Source organism: Lactuca sativa, chromosome 6 (assembly GCF_002870075.4).
Source record: "Lactuca sativa cultivar Salinas chromosome 6, Lsat_Salinas_v11, whole genome shotgun sequence".
Classification (NCBI taxonomy): domain Eukaryota; kingdom Viridiplantae; phylum Streptophyta; class Magnoliopsida; order Asterales; family Asteraceae; genus Lactuca; species Lactuca sativa.
The window spans coordinates 195,329,162-195,350,618 of record NC_056628.2 but is presented as its reverse complement, the minus strand read 5'-3'; the positions used below and the strand labels follow the sequence as shown (position 1 = coordinate 195,350,618).

At 38.8% G+C, this 21,457-nt stretch overlaps 1 protein-coding gene across 1 annotated transcript in view; it reads left to right on the top strand.

Annotated features, from left to right (window-relative positions):
* The window catches only part of LOC111908797 (uncharacterized), a 35,461-nt gene extending 14,488 nt beyond the window's left edge, over window positions 1-20,973 (top strand). The window contains exons 2-5 of the mRNA XM_052765134.1: window positions 19,293-19,475; window positions 19,601-19,799; window positions 19,859-20,134; window positions 20,773-20,973. Coding sequence (XP_052621094.1) covers window positions 19,293-19,475; window positions 19,601-19,799; window positions 19,859-20,134; window positions 20,773-20,973 — 859 coding nt within the window. The remainder of the gene's footprint in view (window positions 1-19,292; window positions 19,476-19,600; window positions 19,800-19,858; window positions 20,135-20,772) is intronic.
* Window positions 20,974-21,457: the final 484 nt, after the last annotated feature.

Below are 21,457 nucleotides of genomic sequence, written 5' to 3'. Positions count from 1 at the left end.
TCGGGGCTCCCCAGGTTGAACTGCTCGGTTGAATAAACCCCTTGTCTAGCAGCTCCTGCAGCTGTGTAGACAACTCCTGCATCTCGGGAGGATCCAACTGATAGGGTGCCTTGGATATTGGAGCCGCACCAGGAACTAGATCGATCCTGAACTCCACCTGGCGCTCCGGAGGTATTCCAGGAAGCTCCTCTGGGAACACATCAGCGTAGTCTCGCACCACTGGAACCTCGCTCACCGTCACCTTACCCATCTCCCGGGTATCCATAACATACGCGACATACCCCGCGCATCCCTGTTGAAGGTAGCGCCTAGCTCTCGCTGTTGAACATACTACAGGCCCACACTGTGGCCTCTCACCGTGGATCATCAACTCTCCCCCACTCAGGGTCCTGATCCGCACTAGCTGTTGTGCGCAATCTATCACCGCCCCATTAGGGCTCAACCAATCCATGCCTATAATTACCTTGTTCCCCTGCAACGGGATGGGAACTAAATCCACCAAATAGCGCTCCTCGAAAAGCCTCAGGACACAATCCCTGAATACTGATGACGCTCGCACCAATCGATCATCGGCAATCTCCACCTCTAAAGGGAAATCCAACATGCCTGAAGACTCAGTAAACCTCTTGCTAAGCGCAAGGGAAACAAATGATCGGGTGGCACCTGAGTCGAACAACACCTGGACAGGAATACCGCTCACATGGAACGATCCTAATGCATATACATAGAGCACATATCAATATCATAACATCATAAAAATAAAGTAGAGGGAAAGAATCATACCCGTCACCACATCGGGTGCGGCGCGTGCCTCCTTTGCCGTCAGCTGAAACGCCCAGCTCCTCACCACTGGAGCCTCTGCCTTACCCTGTCGGCCATCTGTAATCCGCAGGGTAGCTAGAGCCGGCGCTCTAACTGGCGCTGATGCTGTCAACTGGGGGCAATTTGCCTTCTTGTGGCCCCTCTGGTTGCAGTGGAAACACAGCAACTCAGATGTCTGAATAACCGAGACAGGAGTAGTACAATCCCTGCTAAAGTGCCCTGCCTTGCCGCACTTGTAGCATCCTGCTGATCCCATCCTACATGCTCCCTCATGCGTCCTGCCGCATTTCGCGCAGCGGCCCGGTCCTCCTTGGCCTTCGGCCTCCCATCTGATCCTTTGGGCTTCTTCCCCGAAGTTCCAACCACCTGCCCCGCCTCTGCCTTCCTCTTCCGAATGTGCTCTAAATTAATCTCCCTTTCCCTCGCCCTGGCAATCATGGACTCCAGGGTAGGGCAAGCTAAAAAGCTAACATGCTCCCGGATGTCAGCCCGTAGCATGTCATGATAACGAGTCCTCCTCATATCCTCATCACCCGCATACTGGGGCACCAACAATGCCTTCTCCTGGAACTTGGCGGTGATCTCCTCCACAGTCTCCGTCATCTGCCTCATATCCAAGAACTCCCTGGCCAGCTGTTGAAGCTCGACAGCCGGCGCGATCTCCGCCCTGAACCTGGTCGCAAATTCCGGCCAAGTCATAGCCTCGACAACCGAGGCTCCCAATGAGTCCCTCACGAACTGCCACCAATCCCTAGCTCGATCTCGTAGACACCCTGCTGCGAACCTCACCTTCGACCCCTCAGGGCAGAAGCTAATCATCTGTGCAGACTCAATGTTTGCAATCCATCGTCTGGCCACTATGGGGTCCTGCGCCCCATGAAAATCCGGCGCACCACTGCCCCGAAAGTCCTTGAAGGACACTGTGCAAGATCCTGACTGGACAGATGCCATGTCGCTCCTGAATGCCCGAAGGCGATCCTCCATCAACTCCAATATACCCTCCTTGATCGACCCGAAGATGATGGGGGTCGACTCAAGGATGCCTCTGGTGATCTCAGATGCGATGAACTCGCGTAGCCCCTCATCTACTGGCTCAGAACCTGATCCCGAACCCGATCCCTCTCCTGTACCACCATTCTGAAATACAAAAGAAATAACAACTGTTAGCGATACTGATACCTCTGGAGGAATCACACTCACTACAAGTTCCCTGGTCTTATCTTGGCATTCCTCGATTCGGGTACGGATCCTCTGCTTTCAGTAGTATGGGCCCATGCTACCTTCCACATCTATCCGTACCTTCTCCAAGGACTACCTTGACTCCACCAGGTCCCTTTCACTACCACTGATCTCTGCTACTCCTATCCTAGGCTTACCCTAGGAGACCTCTGACTCCACCCAACCCAGTCCTCAACTGCTGAAGGTTTCTTGGTGATGCCAATTAGCTATTTCCTTAATACAATCACATGTGACGAGGCTCGGATAATCCTTCGAGTAAGGGACTCATCCCTACCACGGTTAGGACTCAAACAAGAGCTACGCAATAGGGTCAAATCCAACACTCTGAGATTATTCAACCCTGATCACATGTGACTTTAACGTATTCACCTAACAGCTAACTCCCATCACTTCAAAGCCCACATAGCATAAAGCAAACATTATTTGGACATAAAGAAAACAATCTCAAGCAACTCTATCCTCGTAGGGAAAACTGAACTAGCATACAATGCTAAACTCGCACTATCAGGCATAACCTAAACTGGCCATCCTACTGCTGTCTACTCAATTCTAGCATGCAACTTTTCACACACTGAAGCACATAAAGCAGGCACATAAGGCATCACTCCTAGATCTTTAGTCCTATTCTAGCATGCTGTTCTACTGAAACTGAGAAGCATAACAAAAGCTTGTATGGGTACTTTGGCGAATACTTACTTGAGCTTGGCCAGTCGCGCACATCACACACTTCGTTCTTTCTTAGAACGCTTTACTAGCTTTTTAGAAAAAATTTTCTTTTTCCAAAATATTTTAATCCCTCGATTTGAGTTCAAACACCCTCGAAGGTGTGTTCGAATCCCTCAAACCAGGGCTTTGATACCAACTTGTAACATCCCAAAAATACGAGCCAAATATTTCGTTTTTAAAACATGTACTTAGCAAAACATTTAGAAATAAATTATTCAATAACCATTTCATTTCACAAAAGATGTTGCATGTCAGAAAACATTGTAATAATCATAAAAATATCAGAGTACAATCTCCCAGGTAGATGTCATAATGCGGAATACAAGCAGGTGTGTGTGATGTACCGCTACCGCGCCAGCTCCTTCCCCTTCGATGAAGAGGTACCTGAAACCAAAACTGAAAACTGTAAGCACGAAGCTTAGTGAGTTCCCCCATAACACCTCATACCATGCGAGCATACAATGTACAGCTAGGAGATACGGGCCTCGCCCACACTCAGGAAGATACGGTCCTTGCCCACACTCCGCTAGTCGGGAGATACGGGCCTCGCCCACACTCCACTATCTGGGAGATACGGGCCTCGCCCACACTCCACTATCTGGGAGATACGGGCCTCGCCCACGCTCCACTCTCGGAGAGATACGGGCCTCGTCCACACTCAGCCGCTAACCCATAATATACAAGTATCAAACAGATAACGAGTATAGACATCTCTATCATACTGCCATATATCATAATCAACTCAACCAAGTGATACGGGCTCAGCCCACACTCTAATACTAACATCTCGTCTATACGGGCCGGCCTTGGCGCCTTAGACCCGTTACTACTGGAAGGAAACTCACCTCAAAGTCCTTGCCGATCTATATGGGAGTTGACTGTCTGCTGCTACTGCCGCTCCGGAAATCCTCCGGCTATAATTCCCACAAAACCCTTAGTCAAATACTGCTAACCGACTTCAGGGTAAATTGACCATTTACCCTTACAAATCAACAGTCAAGTCACAGTCAACTGCCAATTGACCAGGCTCGCCGAGTTGGCTTGCCAACTCGCCGAGTCCCTTTCCCTTAGTCTGACCACAAATCCGTCTCTACTCGTCGAGTTAGACGTAGACTCGACGAGTTTTCCTTCTATACCCAAGGCCAATAGTCCTTCATCCTACTCGCCGAGTTGTATGAACAACTCGCCGAGTTCATCTTCATCCGATGAACACTTTATGCTATGACTCGCCGAGTTGTATGAACAACTCGTCGAGTCTGTTCATTATCTAAGAAGGTTGCCTTGAACTCGCCGAGTCATGGCATTGACTTGCCGAGTGACTTTATGAGTGAGTCTAGCTTCCGACCCACTGAGTCACACCTAATGACTCATTACTCCCAACCCGCAATTGCGAAAAGGGGGAAACTCGGGGACTCGCGACTCGACTCGCCGAGTCGGCCACATGCAAAAACTATACACGTGATTCTGCTTGGATCCAGCTCGTGTCATTCATAGATCTGGGTTCTTAGGGCAGGATTTTCACGTAAAGTTTCCAACTTTACGTGTAGAAATGCATAGAATGGGGATTAAGGGTGAAATAAGGGCTAAGAAGGTAGATCTAGGACATTCAAGCAATTTACTCCCATAAAGGTTATAGATCTGTGCTTCTGGAGCTCAACCATGACTTGATCTAGTGGATAATCAACCTATTACGAATTCAACTTCATGCACAAGCTTGGAAAAAGGTTCAAGAAGAGCTCAAAGGTGCTCTAATGGGGTTTTAAGCATACAAACAGAATGGAGTAGAGATATACCTCATAGAACTCTGAAATAGCACCAAGATATTTGGTATCCTTCTCCTCTTCTTGCTCCACTCTCCTTCTTCTCCCAAAAACTTCAAGGAATCACTCTAATCACTTCAATCTCACAAGAAACGAGTTAGGGTTTGATGTAGGGCGCTCTGAGGGTGAAAGGGGGCGAGCTTGGGCCGCACAAGCTAGCTTAAATAGGTGGCAAACCCTTGGAATTAGGGTTTCATCAGACAGCAGTGACTCGCCGAGTCCGGAATATGGACTCGCCGAGTCGCCAACTTAAACACGCTCCAAATCCCGTCTCTACTCGGCGAGTCGGACCTACAACTCGCCGAGTCCAAGGCTAAAAAATGAAAAATGCAAAGATAAATTTTACGTACCAGAAACCAGGTGCTACAAAGGACTTTGTGGATTGTTCTTGTTATTGCTACATAACAAGTATGGTAAGATTCCAAACCCTTATTTACATATGAATTTCGTTCTTAGACATGTTAGATTAGGGTTTATACTTTGGAAGATTGTTTGCATGTATAACCTGAGGAAAACTGAGATCCAAAGCATTAGGGTTGCATGTAAACCATAGGAATGATGTTATGCTCAAAACCCATCATAAGGAACCATTCCTTAGTCCTTCGTAGGTACTTAATAATGTTCTTTGCTGCGGTACAATGTGCTCTACCAGGGTTCCCTTGATATCTGTTGACCATGCTTAAATTGAAGGCCACATCTGGGTAAGTACACGTCATAGCATACATGATCGAGCCAACAACAAAAGCATAAGCACTCGACTCATCTCTGCTATTTCAGCTTCGGTACTTAGGCTTTGAGTCTTACTCAACTTGGTATTGCTTTGGATTGGTGATTTTCCTTTCTTGGAATTCTCCATGTTGAAACGTTTCAACACTTTATCCAAGTAAGTAATTTGACTAAGTCCTGTTAGTCTTTACTCCTATTTCTCAATATCCTTATCCCAAGAATATTAGCAGCTTCTACGAGTTCCTTTATAGCGAAACACTTCCTAAGCCAGGACTTAACCTCCTTCAAGGTTGGGACATCGTTTCTTATTAGTAGTATGTCATCCACATACAGAAAGAGAAAGCTAACTATACTCCCACTGGCCTTGACATATACACAAGACTCATCCTCACTTCTCGAAAAACCAAACTCTTTAACTTTCTCATCGAAACAAAGATTTCATCTGCGAGATGCTTGTTTTAATCCATAGATGGATTTATCAAGCTTACACTCTATTAGGTTACTTCGCATTGACCAAACCCTCTGGATGACTCATGTAAACATCTTCATCAAAATTCCCGTTACGGAAAGCGGTTTTGACGTCCATCTTCCATATTTCATAATCATGAAACGCAACTATGGATAGCATAACCCTTATAGATTTAATCTTTGCTACTGGTGAGAAGGTCTCATCATAGTCAACTCCGGGAGTTTATGTAAAGACTTTCGCAACCAATCGCACCTTATATGTGTGTACTTTCCCATCCATGTCGGTCTTCTTCTTGAAGATCTACTTGCACCCGACCGTCTTACGACTTGGTACATTGTCAACCAATTTCCAAACTTGATTGTCATACATGGACTGAATCTCGCTATCAATAGCCTCTTTCCACTTTGCAGACTCCGGGCCTACCATGGCTTCCTTGTAGTTATTAGGTTCATCCAAATTTATTAGTGTACTATCACTAATAAAAGTATCACCCCCAACAGTTATATGGAAACCGTATAATACGGGTGGAACACTAACTCTACTGTAACGTCTAAGAGGTAAGGAATCGTCAATCAGTTCAATAGTAGTTTCTTCCTCGGGTTGAGCGACAGTGTTAGAGATTCCTTCATCGTTTGATTCTTGAAGCTCTTCAAGATCAATTTGCCTCCCACTCTCATCTTTTAATATGAGTTCTCGATCTCAGAAAACCCTTCTCCTCGCAACGAAGACAACATTGTCACTCGGTCTATATAAGAGATATCCAAAGGACTTCTATGGATAACCAATGAAAATACATCGCTCATTACATGATTCAAGCTTTTCATGAGCCTCTCGTCTTATGAAAGCCTCGCAACCCCAAACCTTGATATGTAACAACGAGGGAGCTTTCCCTATCCACATCTCGTGAGGTGTTTTGGAAACCTTCTTAGTCGGGACTAGATTAAGGATATGGGTGGAAGTCTCTAAGGCATATCCCCAGAATTAGATAGGTAACAAAGCTCGACTCATCATGGAATGAACCATGTCCAATAAGGATCGATTGCATCTCTCAACCACACCATTCAACTGCGGCGGCCTAGGTGGCGTCAATTGTGAAACAATTCCGCATTCCTTGAGGTAGTCATGGAATTCAATACTAAGGTACTCACCTCCTCGATCAGATCATAGCATCTTAATGTTCCTGCCCAACTGATTCTCCACTTCTTGCTAAAACTCTTTGAACTTTTCAAAGGTTTTTGACATGTTCTTAATTAAATAAATATACCCATATCTGCTATAATCATCGGTAAAGTCACATAGAAGCGGTTATCATCCCTTGTGGTGGATCTAAAGCGCCCACATATATGTATGAGATCCAATAAACCCTCACCCTTTTCACAAGTACCAGCGAAGGGTGACTTGGTCATCTTTCCATGTAAACAAGACTCACAAGTGTCATCGTCCCTAAGGTCGAATGACTACAACACTCCGTCCTTTTGGATTTGGGCTATGCACTTCTTGTTGACATGTCCAAGACGAAAATGCCACAAGCATCATTTGTCCAAACCATTGGACGAATCGATATGCAACACATTCTTTGCTAAGTTGTCTACAACCATCAAACTTTCATATACTCCATTACAAGGCAATCCTTCAAAATAGAAAGTACCATTAAAGAAAACATTAATAGACCCAATTTAATTATTAAATGAAAATCTAAAACCTTGTTTATACAAACCATGAAAAGAAATAATGTTTTGTGTCATTTCTGACGAGTAGCAACAATTACTCAAATCTAAACCTAACCCACTACTAAGTACTAAAGAGTAAACTCCAATCTTGGTGACAGGCGATGCTTTCCAATTCCCCATGATCAAGTTTATCTTCCCATGCTCCATATCCTTACTTCTTCTTAGACCCTACAAATCAGAACGAATGTGAAAAACACATCCTGTATCGAGGACCCAAGACATAGTATGTGATGAGTTATTAGATTGAATAGTATAAATACCTGAGAAGGTGGGATTTATCTTCCCATCCTTGATATCTTGCAGGTACTTCGGGCAGCTTCGTTTCCAATGCCCTTTGTCGTGGCAGTAGAAGCACTCTACATCCTTCGGGTTGGAATAGGGAGCAGCAAGACCAACTTTGGTTCCACTAGAAGAGGTACCTGTTGGATTAGTGTCTAAGTCCATAACTATTTTGGTATGTACTTGACCCGATGGTGCATGGTCCTTTTGGGTTGCCTTCACCAAAGCAACTTGATAGGATGAATTATGGAGAGAAAGGATTAAATATGATTTATTAATATATTATGAGAATAATATATTAATGGAGAAATCATATTGTTTAATTAATATTAGTCAATAATTAATTGGTAATTAGTTTTGTGACTAAAAGAGATTAATTAAACTTAAGGGACTGGAATTGTAATTATAAGATAATTGCAATTTGGGCCATGGATTACCTTATAATAAGGAGTGGACGAATTCTATGGGGAAACCCATAAGGAAATCGTCCAAGGCCTTAAGGAAAGGGGTCCATGGGTTGCTTAGGGCTTAAGCATCCAAATTAGGGTTTCCTTGTTAGATACCCCTAATAGACTCAATATATATAGACCCTTTAAGGACCAAAAACGTGGCTAAGCTTTGTTCTAGGGTTTCACACGTTTTTGGGCAGCCTCCATCCTCTCTCCTCTTCATCCTCTTGCTTATGGTGTTTGTGAACCATTAGAGTAGTGACATTTGTGACTCTAAGCTTTCTAAAGTCAATACAAGGAGATTTGGGATTGTTATTGCTACATAACAATCAAGGTAATATCTTAAACCCATTCTCATGTTAATATGATTACTTGAATGCTAGAATTAGGGTTTATAGTCTTGGATAACTTGCATGTACAATAGAGAAACCTAGATCCAAGAATTAGGGTTTGTATGAGCACATAGGATGTTCTTATGATTAAACCCCATCAGTGGTATCAGAGCCTAGATTGGTTTCTATTGTATTGATGCATTGTATGATTGAAAAATTCGATTTTTTTGGTTCTGGAGGCTGGACTCGCCGAGTCCATAGATGAACTCGCCGAGTCCATGCTGACTCGACGAGTCCATGCCTGACTCGACGAGTCGGCTCGTCAGAAGGAGGGAAAACCGGGATTTCTTGCTGTTTTTGCTTAAGGATAGTTGCCTTATCATATTAGATCAATATAAATCCGATTTTATGATATATTTGACTATATTCTTGATCTAATTGAAGATATTTATCAATTAATAAAATATTTGTTTCCCTATGTGATAATTGATTAATTATTTTGATTAAATTGATAAATTGTTTTGCAAGAAATCATTAAATAAATCAAATATGGATAATTATGTGATTACTTGTTAATTTAGATTATTTGTTATTTGATCCTTGTGTTTTGAAAAGTTTCATATTTTCCCCTTTAGGTTTTATAGTTTAAATTTGAACCCAAAAGTTTTGTTGTTTTGAAATTTAAATAGTTGAAACCCTAATGTTTTGAAAAAGGTTTCAAAACTTGCCCTCAAGTTTTGGAATTTAAATTTTGATTAATAGTTTAATTTTGATGTATATTTAAATTCTAAACCCTAATGTTTTGAAATGTTTCAAAACTTGTCCTCAAGTTTTGGAATTTAAATGTTGATTAAAAGTTTAATTAGGAATGTTAAATTCTAAAACTCTAGTATTGTTTTGAAAAAGTTCAAATCACACCCTTATGGTTTATTAATTAATTAAGGTGTATAATTAAAAGAGGTTTAATAAATCCATAAAGTTTTTGGTTGAAAATTTAATTGAATTAAAAGTATAATTGTTAAATTTAACCACCTAATATTTTAAAAGTGTAAAATACACCCTATACTATATATATAACATTAAAAGTCTAACATTATATATATGTATGAGTAAAAGTCAGTCTTACCGTTAGTAGACCTCATTCACGAAGCTGGTCTATAAGGGGTGTTTAAGGAATTGCCTATAAAATGGCGATTGAATGGGTATCCACTCTTACGCACTGCACTCTTAACTAGTGGAGGGTCGTTAGCCGAACGGGTAGGATAGGACGGAACCTTCCATTATAAGTATAATGAAGTATAAAAGTAACTAAATGTTTTCATAAAATTCCCAATCTTAGTTACTTAGGCAAAAGTGAATTGATGCAATTCCATGAAATTACACTTTGTGCCCTTGCAAAGACGTTAGTGGAGCGTGTGTGGTTTACCGGCACACTAAATGGTTCTAAGCACAGGTAGCAAAGGGTGACTCAATGTTTGTCATAGTTCGGTGGAGCGTGTGTGGTTTACCGGCACATCCAATAGGTGACTATAACATGTGAGGGCACCATGTAAGTTTGCATGGTTATTCACACCCTCTTTGTGATCCTCGGCATCCTAATCACAAACAAGAGGGGCATATCGAGATTTAAACATGCCATTGAAGTGTTCAATGAATCTCATAGGATCTAGGAGTTTTAATAGATTTAAAACTTAAATTTCTTTTTCGTTTTTCATGGTGGAAATTAGTGAATCGTCATTCACTTACCTTCAAATGTTCTGCAATTTGGCTTACAGCATTCTTCTCCCGAGTTGTAGAATATTGTGTTGGGTCCTAGCCTTAGTATCTCATTTGGGTGATTTACTAAGGACTCAATCAATCAACTAACTTGAATTTGTTTTCTCCCGTTTTGTAGATGTCAAAGTACGACAACTATGGTCTTCCCAAATCCCGTGGAACAAGCATTCCACATGAAGATGATATTCCACGATTCGATCGAGGAACAAGAGATCATGCTTCTCTTCCTCCACCTCCTCCAATTATTCTCCCTAGCCCACAAGTTCAAAGGCTTGAATAGTTCAAGATCACTCAATCCCTTTTGGCAAGTAAACATAAAGAAGGAAAGTCGGTGTGTGCACACGTCCTAGGGATGAAGTCACACATTGATAGGTTAAGAATGTTGGGATCCGTTGTCTGTGAGGAAATGGCTGTTGATTGGGTTCTTCAGTCACTTCCTAACTCATATAATGAGTTCATAAGAGAGTACTATATGATAAACCGCGACGTGACCCTTATAGATCTCACCTATATGCTTATTGCTGCTGAATCAGCAATGGTTTGGCGCAATAGAAAAGCAAAGTTGATTGGTGAATTTGCCTTCAAGACCTCTATGGATATGGACAATGGCAACGAAAGACATGCTATGATCGAAAAGTTTGATCATAAGAGAAAGGCAATGTATGAAGTAGTTCCATGTCATGTTCCAAAAGAGTCAATTTGCTTTTATTGCCAAGAGAAAGGGCATTGGAGACGAAGTTGCCCCATTTACCTAAGAGATCTAAGAGATGGGAGAGTCGAAACGTATGGCTCTAATATAGGTAAAATCCATTAACTAACTCTTTTAAGCCTCAATCCTAGATTCCTAATACATAATGTGATAAGATTACAATTGATGTTTTGTAAGAATCGAAGAAAAGAAAGGAAGCTTAAGGGAAGAAGTGAGCAGAATCTAACCGTGAAGGAATGGATTTCGATCGCATTTCTCGAAGATTAGATTCTTGAGCTACTACTTAGAGTTAGAATTAGATTGCTAAGAAAGATGTACTAGCATAGTTTTTCAATGAATTGCATTGTAAGGTTAAATTTTTTCCGCAATAAAATAAAATTTTATTTTATATTATTTATTTATCCTTGCAATGGCGTATATGAAAAATTGATGTTTGAATGTTTCTATTATTAGCAATAATGGATTTGGTTCTTATTATGGAAAGTCGAGAGTTTACCAAATAAGGAGAGTTTCTCATCGCCCAAGTTTCAATTGGACAGAAACTTGGAATCATGCAACTTGGTTGCACGATGAATGAGAAATTTCATATTTTGGAAATTAGACTAATTCATTGACAAAGTGTCAAGTGAAGGACTAGGAGATCAAGCACACAAAGTTGCGTGTTGATCAAGTCCACCATAAGAGTAACAATGATATTCGTCATGATTTACTAAAGGTTTAGTAAATATGATTATAGTTACAAGATTAGGTGTAATTATGAATTGATTGTAAAAGGTTTAAATCAATAGCAGAACGAATAAGAAGAATCAAGTAGGCAGAAAGATAAAAGTTTCTCCATTCTAAGAAGAAGGGAGAGTACCTTTTATGCTTTATGATAGGTCTTAATGATTAAGAACCATATCTCAGTTGATCCTCTAAGTGAGTCTTAGTACAATTGTATGTTTAAGAAGAGGAATCAAGAATTGAAGAAATGGTTCAATCAAGAGATCAATCATACTTCGTTCCAAAACAAGTCTTAGAGTTAAGATTGCGACATTGAGTGATAAGTATTAAGAAGGTTTATAGAATTCATCAAATATGGAAAAGTTGTGATGTCTTGGATAAGACAAAGACCAACTAGGACAAATTTATGAAGTGTTTTCATAAAAGCTACACTAACTCTTGAATATTTAATTGTCAAGAAATGTTTATTGACAAGAGAATCCTATATGTCAAGGAGTAAGTGGGAGTCTAAATGGTGTTGAAAGGTTTCAAGAACAAATCAAATAAACCTTATCGATCATCACTAGCACACGAGTTGAGGTTTACAACCTATCGTGTTGACATTATTTTGGTTATGTGCTGTTCCAATTGAGTTAATTATGCATGTAAGTTCTATGAGTTCTCATTTTGAACGCATAAAAGGAAAGGCACCTTAATCAATGAAAGGTACATTGATAGGAAAGGGTGAGCTGCTTAACTACTTGGAAGACGTGGTGGGCAGCTGTGCTACCATAAGGCAAGAAATCAAGATGAAGAAAGTTCAATTCATATGAGTTTGAATTTGTCATAAACTTTGGTTTTAACAAATTCACATGGATAGGAACACATACACCGTTTAAATCTAAGTGTCATAATATTTCCTCCTTGATGAAAATTATTGTGAGGAAATGCTTTCACTAAGAAAGATTTTAAGAAGATAGTGATTGTAAAATTGCATTCTTGAATTCGATTATGGTTACGGTATCCCTTTCCATAATTTGAATTGTGAGGTTTGGCAATTAGTCTTAATTGTTTAGACACACATATGAACTATCAAAGGCAAAGGTGTATAAGTTCAAAAATCCTTGATAAAAGGTTATCAAAGCATTAAGTATTAGAAACATGGACTTAAGAAATTCAATAGGTATTGTTTTTCTGAAAGTTAAAATGTTTATGAATACATGTCGAAGCTAGTGGGAGCATAAGTGTTATGTTTATAATAATCATCATGATAGTGGGAGCATAAATGTTATGATTGTATGATTATTAAGGCAAGTATTGCAAGGTAGCAATATTAATTATAGAAAACAAGGTTCATACTTTGCAATGTTGTAAGAGTTGAAAGGTTGTTTTGCTATAATTAAGGGAGAGAATATTATGCTTCATTTCAAATCTAAAGGCTTAGGTTGTGGAATGTTAATAACTTAGTCAAAGAAACATAGTGTGTTCTTAAAATTTCGATTATGATTACGGCATTCCTCTTCACAATTCGAATTTTGAGAACATAGCAAATGAAATATTATGGCGGAAGATTGATAAAGTATCAAATCTTTATGTAAGACATTATGCATTGTGTCCCATACGCTTCGGATATAGGATCGATTGCAAATGCTATAATGTTTGACCATTCTAAAATTTTCCAAATGTCTAGCGCATTTAGAGGGAAAAAGGACAAGAATCGGTTTTGACTAAGATAATTAAACAACTATCAAAGGACAATCCAAAGTTCGCCGAGGATTGGTCGCTTGTGAGTAGTTGGAAGTATATTATTGAAAAATATGGAAATGTTTCCATATCAGATGGACCATATTGACATTATTATCAATAGATAAGATTCTATTAAGAATGAGTTTTCATATGGAAAATATGGAAACGTGTCCATATTGGGAATTAAATATTGAAAACCTATGACTAGATTAGAAACTTTTATGCAAAAGGATGTTCAAAGGAAAGTACTTTGAGTGAGAGACATCATATCTAAGGAATTGTGTTGTAACAATCTCCGATAGAAGACTTTGTAATATCATTGGCAATAGTCTTTGTGACTTTGGTGCAGTGACATTACGGAAGGATAGTTGCATAGAATGTTAGAATCTAGCATATTCTATAAGTAGCAAGAATTTGATATTCTTACACTTATGAAAAAGGATTTGGAGTTGTGAAATGAGTATGATTGGAAATGTGTTCAATGTGATCTATTTCACAAAGTAAGAACCATAGGTAAACATTGTGTGCATGCTGGGAGCATGGGACAAGTGTTGTAATTCAAGTAAGAAGTTGATTACCCGAAACGACAAATAATGAGTAATCGATATGGTGATAAATAAAAGGTGTTTTATTTATACTCAAAGGTTTGAGGCCATATGGGATTAGTATTATTCTTGTGTTTCACTTTGCATGTTTTGACTTCCTGAATAATTTAATTGGTTTAGAACAGTCAAATTATTCGAACGGGCCACAGTCGTTGATATGTTGGAAGTAGGTATGAATGAAGACTGTCGTGAATTGGTGTGTGGATTATCTAAATAGCATTAGACATAAGCAAATGTTTGTTGCAACGTTCATGAGTGCTTATGAATATGAATTTGAGCATTGGATTAAACCCACGCTCACTTGGATCACTCCATGAATTGTATCACGAGTGACTGGTGAGACGATAACATCTTATATTCTTGAAACCGAGATGCGTGAGTTGTATCTTGCAAATCGGTTGCACATTGATAATATGTAAACGCACTAGTAACTTGGTGTCATAAAACATATTGTTGTGTGTAATTCGGTGAGCGAGTGCAAGCAAGCATTGTATCAAAGTTTATCCGTTCCTTTTATCCAAAGTAGGATAAAAGCGACATCTTTAGGCCCCTCGATGATTTAGTGATGACAAACGTAAATGCTCGGCCGGGCTAGGGCTAATTTGATTTGTTCAATTAGTCAGTCGTCATAAATTGGAATTTGAGAAGTAGTACAAAGAGAATGATTAGAAATCATGTCTTACGATATCTAGAATGGAGGAATATATGATCCCTTATCTAAGGACACGCGTATCTGATAGGATCAGAGTTGACAGCGGCTTTGGAAAGCTATGATTGCAGATCAGGATCTGAAGTCATACGCATAATAGTTATTAGACTTATCCAAGTGGGAGACTGTTGGATTAGTGTCTAAGTCCATAACTATTTTGGTATGTACTTGACCCGATGGTGCATGGTCCTTTTGGGTTGCCTTCGCCAAAGCAACTTGATAGGATGAATTATGGAGAGAAATGATTAAATATGATTTATTAATATATTATGAGAATAATATATTAAAGGAGAAATCATATTGTTTAATTAATATTAGTCAATAATTAATTGGTAATTAGTTTTGTGACTAAAAGATATTAATTAAACTTAAGGGACTGGAATTGTAATTATAAGATAATTGCAATTTGGGCCATGGATTGCCTTATAATAAGGAGTGGACGAATTCTATGGGGAAACCCATAAGGAAATCGTCCAAGGCCTTAAGGAAAGGGGTCCATGGGTTGCTTAGGGCTTAAGTATCCAAATTAGGGTTTCCTTGTTAGATAACCCTAATAGCCTCACTATATATAGACCCCTTAAGGACCAAAAACGTGGCTAAGCTTTGTTCTAGGGTTTCACACATTTTTGGCAGCCTCCATCCTCTCTCCTCTTCATCCTCTTGCTTATGGTGTTTGTGAACCATTAGAGGAGTGACATTTGTGACTCTAAGCTTTCTAAAGTCAATACAAAGAGATTTGGGATTGTTATTGCTACATAAAAATCAAGGTAATATCTTAAACCCATTCTCATGTTAATATGATTACTTGAATGCTAGAATTAGGGTTTATAGTCTTGGATAACTTGCATGTACAATAGAGAAACCTAGATCCAAGCATTAGGGTTTGTATGAGCACATAGGATGTTCTTATGATTAAAACCCATCAGTACCATCATGGGACTTTCCCTTGTGGCTCTTAGAAGGAGCCTTCCTCTTCTTTCCTTTTCCCTGCCCAATAGCCAAGACAGGGGCAGCAGTAGTACGAGTAGATGCAATAGATTTTCCTTTTACACTACTCTCAGTAGTCCTTAGCAGACTTTGAAGCTTGCTTAGAGTGACCTCCTTCTTGATCATATGACAGGTCATACGAAACTGTTTGTAACAAGTGGACAATGAGTGTAGAATGATATCTATGGCCAAATCCTCATCAAAGTTGACATTCAACGTCAACAAGTGGTCCATATATCTTTGCATTTTCTGCAAGTGGGCCGTGATGAACTCTCCATCCTTTATTTTAGTAGTGATCATCGCGGCGATGTTCTCGTACCTTTCCTGCCTAGCACTTTGATGGTACCTTTCCATCAAATCATGGTGCATCTCGAATGGATATTAGTCCTCGTAGGACTTTTGGAGTTCAACAGTCATTGTTGTGAGCATGATGCAGTGAACCTTCATAGCATCTCTCTCATGAGTTTTGTACGCATCAATTTCCTCGGGAGTAACAGTGTTGTGGTCAATTTCCTTCAGCTCCTTGTCGAGAACATACTCTTTGTCCTCGTAGCGGGTGACCATGTGAATGTTGCAGATCTAATCATTAAAGTTGGACCCATCAAATATTACCCTCCCATACAAGTTCATGAGTGAGAATGAGCCAGAAGCGTTGTCGTTTGGAGTGGACATATGAAAAAGAAAAGAGAAAAAGTTTAGATTTGATAAGAATCCCCAATTTAACACCCAAATGAGAAATTAGGGCTAGGACCCAGCACAATTATTTACAATTCAGAAGAGGGATGTCGTAATCTAATTGCAAATAATTTGAAGGTAGGTAAATGACGATTTACCAATTTCCACCATCATCAACGAAAAAGACAATTAAGTTTTAAATGAATTGAAATTCCTGGATTCTTTTTGAGATTCAATAAACTTTTCAATGGATATGCCCTTCAAGTTTGTGAGTGGGATACTGAGGATCACAAACAAGGTGTGAATAACCATTCAAATGTACTTGGTACTCTCGATGTCATTTACCACCTAATCAATGTGCCAGTTAGCCACACACGCTCCATTGATCTATGATAAACATCGAGCTACCCTTTTCCACCCTTGTTAGTCCCAAATTAGTGTGTTGGTTATCCACACACGCTCCACTAATGACTTGGCAAGGTGCAAAGTGTAATTTCATGGAATAGCATCATTTTCACATTTTCCTAAAGTAACTAAGATTGGGAATTTATAAAAAAACATTTAGTTACTTTATAGATCATTATACTTATTAATGTGGAGTTAGTTGCCCTATCCTACACGTTCGGCTAACGACCCTCCACTAGTGAAGAGGGTGATGGGTAAGAGTCGATACCCAATGACGGTCATTCTATATGCTGCTTCTTTAAACACCCCTTATAGACCAGCTTTGTGAATGAGGCTTACTAACGGTAAGTATATATATATATATATATATATATATATATATATATATATATATATATATAATTATTAATCTTATAATATTATAATAGTATAAGGGTTGAATTTTAAACTTGTAAAATTCCAGGGTTTAGGATTTAAATATTTCAAAATTAAAACTATTAATCAAATTCAAATTTCAAAACTTAAGGGCAAGTTTTTAAACTTTTCAAAACCTTCAGATCAAATTTCAAAAAAATTAATTAATCGAATAATTTGTGATTATCTAAATTTTACCTAATTCAATTTAGGGCAAGATAATTCATATTAAATAATACAAATAATTTATTTTTTCATATAAACAAGTAATTATCTTATTATTTAACAATTATCTTCTAATTGGATGAGGATAATCAATACCATATTGAAAAAATCGAATTTTATTAGTTAAAAACATTTATGGTAATTATACCAACCCAATTATAGTCAAAATCCCTAAAAATCTACTAATAGACGAGCTGACTCGCCGAGTCACAAACTGGACTCCTCAAGTAGCCCTGACTCGTCAAGTTCGTATGCGGACTCAACGAGCTCATTAGGCAGATGCTTATTTTTTTTTTTTTGTATTTTTCAGCTTTGAACAAGTCAGTTATGCATCAAATACAATAGAAAAATGACCTAGGCTCTGATACCATTGTTGGGTTTTGAGAAAAACAACAATCCTATGGTGCACATGCAACCCCTAAAGCTTTGGATCTAGGTTTTTCTAATTGCACATGCAATAATAATCCAAAGCTTGTAAACCCTAAACTATCATATATAAATCAAAATTAACATAATTAAACAAGTAAGAATGTTACCTTTCAATTGTAGCTTGAAGATCCTTGACTTTGAAAGCTTAGTATCACAAGTGTAATACCTTTAATCGATCACAAACACCAAGAAGAAAGTTGGAGAACATGAGAGAGAGGAGGAGGCTCAAAATCGGCTCTAGGGTCCTTCTAGGGCTTCTGGTAGCCGATTTGAGGTGCCCAATGGGTCCTTTATATAGCTGAAGAATTAGGTTGCAGTCAAAGGCCTAATCCGGTTGCTTAGGCTCTAAGCAGCCCATATAATCCTTCTTGAATACCCTATGGATGAATTCTATGTGGGCTTCCACAAGAAGTTCGTCCATCCCTTAACTTAGGGATTCACAACCCATTTAGCAATTATCACATAATTACAATATCAGTCCTCTTAATTCAATTAATCTCTTTTGACCACAAAATTAGTTCTAAATTAATTCTTAACCAATATTAATTAAATAATATGATTTCTCTTTTAATATATTATTAACATAATATATTAATAAATCATAATCAACCTCTTTCTCCATAATTCATGCAACCAAGTTGCTTTGGTGAAGGCAACCCCAAAGGACCATGCTACTATCGGGTCAAGTACATACCAAATATAGTTATGGGCTTAGACACCTAATCCAATAGATAATTCTATGCATGCTTTGATTATGCAGGAAAAAGAATTCAATGATGAATTTGGCAAGGTGGAAGTCTGGTCCACGGACTCAGAAGATGAGGAGTTTCGCAGGCCAACTCATGGGAGAAGTTTCGTTGCGAAAGAGGAGGATTCGCACTCTGGAGTAAGATGTTTCGTGGTGACTAGTGACGCGTCACAAATGCAAGGATATGCCGCTGATAGTGGACATGGGAGTGATAGTTGCTTTGTTGCGAAACCAGTTTCTTAACAAATCAGCGAATGTGATCAAATGATTAAGAAGGTACACTCTATTCTTGAATCACTCAATATTCCTGTGTCACGATACGAAACTGAACTAAATGAATTACAATTCACATTCTCAAGTATCAGTAATAGTTTAAAAACAAACTCGCTTGACAAATTCTAACCTAACCGATCAAATCAGCAAGGTTTCGTCAAAGAGTGAGGAGAGGCACATATGGATAGAGAAGATTGAGTCTGATTTATCCAAATCTAGGGATGAGTTAAATTATTTGCAACAAGACAATTTAATGCTTTTCAAATAGCGTAATATTTTTTTTTTGATTGCAAAAAGGTTTTATCATAGTATTACTCAATTGCATCTTCATTGTGAGATTGGTCAAAAACCCCATAAGATGATTTTGCCATTCCTTGAATTAAAGGAAGACGAAATTGATGCTGATTGCTATAAGTGTGAATCAATCATCTCATCTGATGAAACTTCAGAAGCTTATAGGATTGGACTGGACAAAACTGAGTCTTTTATTAAGTCCAAAGACCACAAAAACATGCTAAAACAACTTTTAGACAAAAATGACAAAAAGCGAATTAAATTTGATACTATGCAGAAGTTTGACTCATTGAGTACAAAATTGAGTTCAGAAACAAAATTAATGTTGATAACAAATCTAAATTTGATGATGACAGTGATATGAGCGAAATATCTGTAGAGGATGAGGTTGATTGCTCAGAGTTTGTTAAAAACGAACCTTGCGTTGCGAAAGTCCCAATTTCTGAAAATTCTGTTGAATTTGCACGTCTTTCTGAAAATAATCCAAATGTTCTAAAAGAAATTGCGACTGTTTTCCAAAAGTCCAAACTATCCCTAACCAGGTTTTCAAAATAAATGAGGTAAATAAGGATCAAACAGTCGAATTAACGTCCATAGCTGAAAAAGACAATGAAGATGGAAGTGATGAGCATTTTTGGTCAACTCCGATCGACAATGCTGACGAAAAAGTTGGTCTCTCAGAAAGGACCTCTTGGAGAGTAAAACGAAGATACGTAGTAGAATCTTTAAACAAGGTCAATTCCAGCTACGAGAAAGCAAGTCCCAGTGGAACTAAGAATGTTCCTAGCGACACATCTTCTGTGCACAACGAAACTCCAGCAAGAAAGCCAAGAGCGAAAGCTAACGTTCACAAAGTTTCATAACAGTTCGCAACGCAGAACCATCAAAGGAACACCAGATACAACAAAAATATCAAGGAAAGAAAACAGTTTTGGCAATCCAGAAACTCCAACTTCATTCGCATTGAGAAACCTCTCAATCAAAATGCAAAGGTTGAACCAAAAGCGAATTCAAAGAGCTTTTAGAAAAATTAGTTTCGCTGTCCACATAATTCTAAACAAAAGGTTTTTCAAGAACCTATTCTACCAAAGCCAAAAGGCCCTGTGGAGAATCCAAAACCTCACAACTCACAAACCAAAAACGCTTCGCATCCTCACCAGACATGGAAAGATGTTAAAGGAAAAGGAAAGCTGGTTTTAGATCATCAAGCTCCTGTGAATACAACCAAAAATGACACAAAGAAAAGGTTTCTGAAAAGACAAAACAAAAATCAAAATTGATCATCTTCAAAAGATAATAACCTAAAAGATAAAGGGATTCAGGTTTTTAAAATCACAAAGAAAGATAACACCACCTTAATAAAACGAACCTATATGGTTGATCTTTCAATTACTTTCCCTCTTACTGTAAAAGGCTCCCAAGGACCCAAACAACTTTGGGTTCCTAAATCTACTTAACTTTTCATGTAATTCGTGACGAACAGTTTGACACTAAATGGTATATCGACAGTGGTTGTTCGCGTCACATGACAGACAGGAAGGAGGAACTGCGAGAGTATGGGGAACTGAAGAATGGTGGAAGAGTAAAGTTTGGGAATAACTTACTTGGAGAGATAAAAGGTTATGGGATGATAAAAAATGACGAATTCTCAATTCGTAAAGTTGCTTATGTCGAGGGTCAATAACACAATCTTATAAGTGTTTCGCAGTTGGTCGTCGATACAAGATTAAAAGTCTCATTTGACGACGAAGGTTCTGAGATCATAGAAAAGAAAACTAAAATAGTCCTTCTAGAGTCTGAACGCAAAGTCGAGATATATCCATTGAACTTAAATATGATACGAGGGAAGCTAGCCATTTGCTTTCTAAAGAAAGCTCCTGCAGACGATAGTTGGCTATGGCATAGAAGACTTTCACATCTTAACTTCAAAGATATCAACAAGCTTGTCCTTGGTGATCATGTGCAAGGGCTTCCTCTCCTAAAGTACGACAAGAATCATCTTTGTGCTGCTTGCAAAATGGGAAAGAAAAGCAGAAAAGGCATCCAACGATAATGAATACGAAAGTCATTGAGGCATTCGAACTTTTGCACATCGATCTTTGTGGTCCGTCTGCGATCGAAAGTATTGGTGATAATAAATATACTCTCTTTATTGTAGATGATTTTTC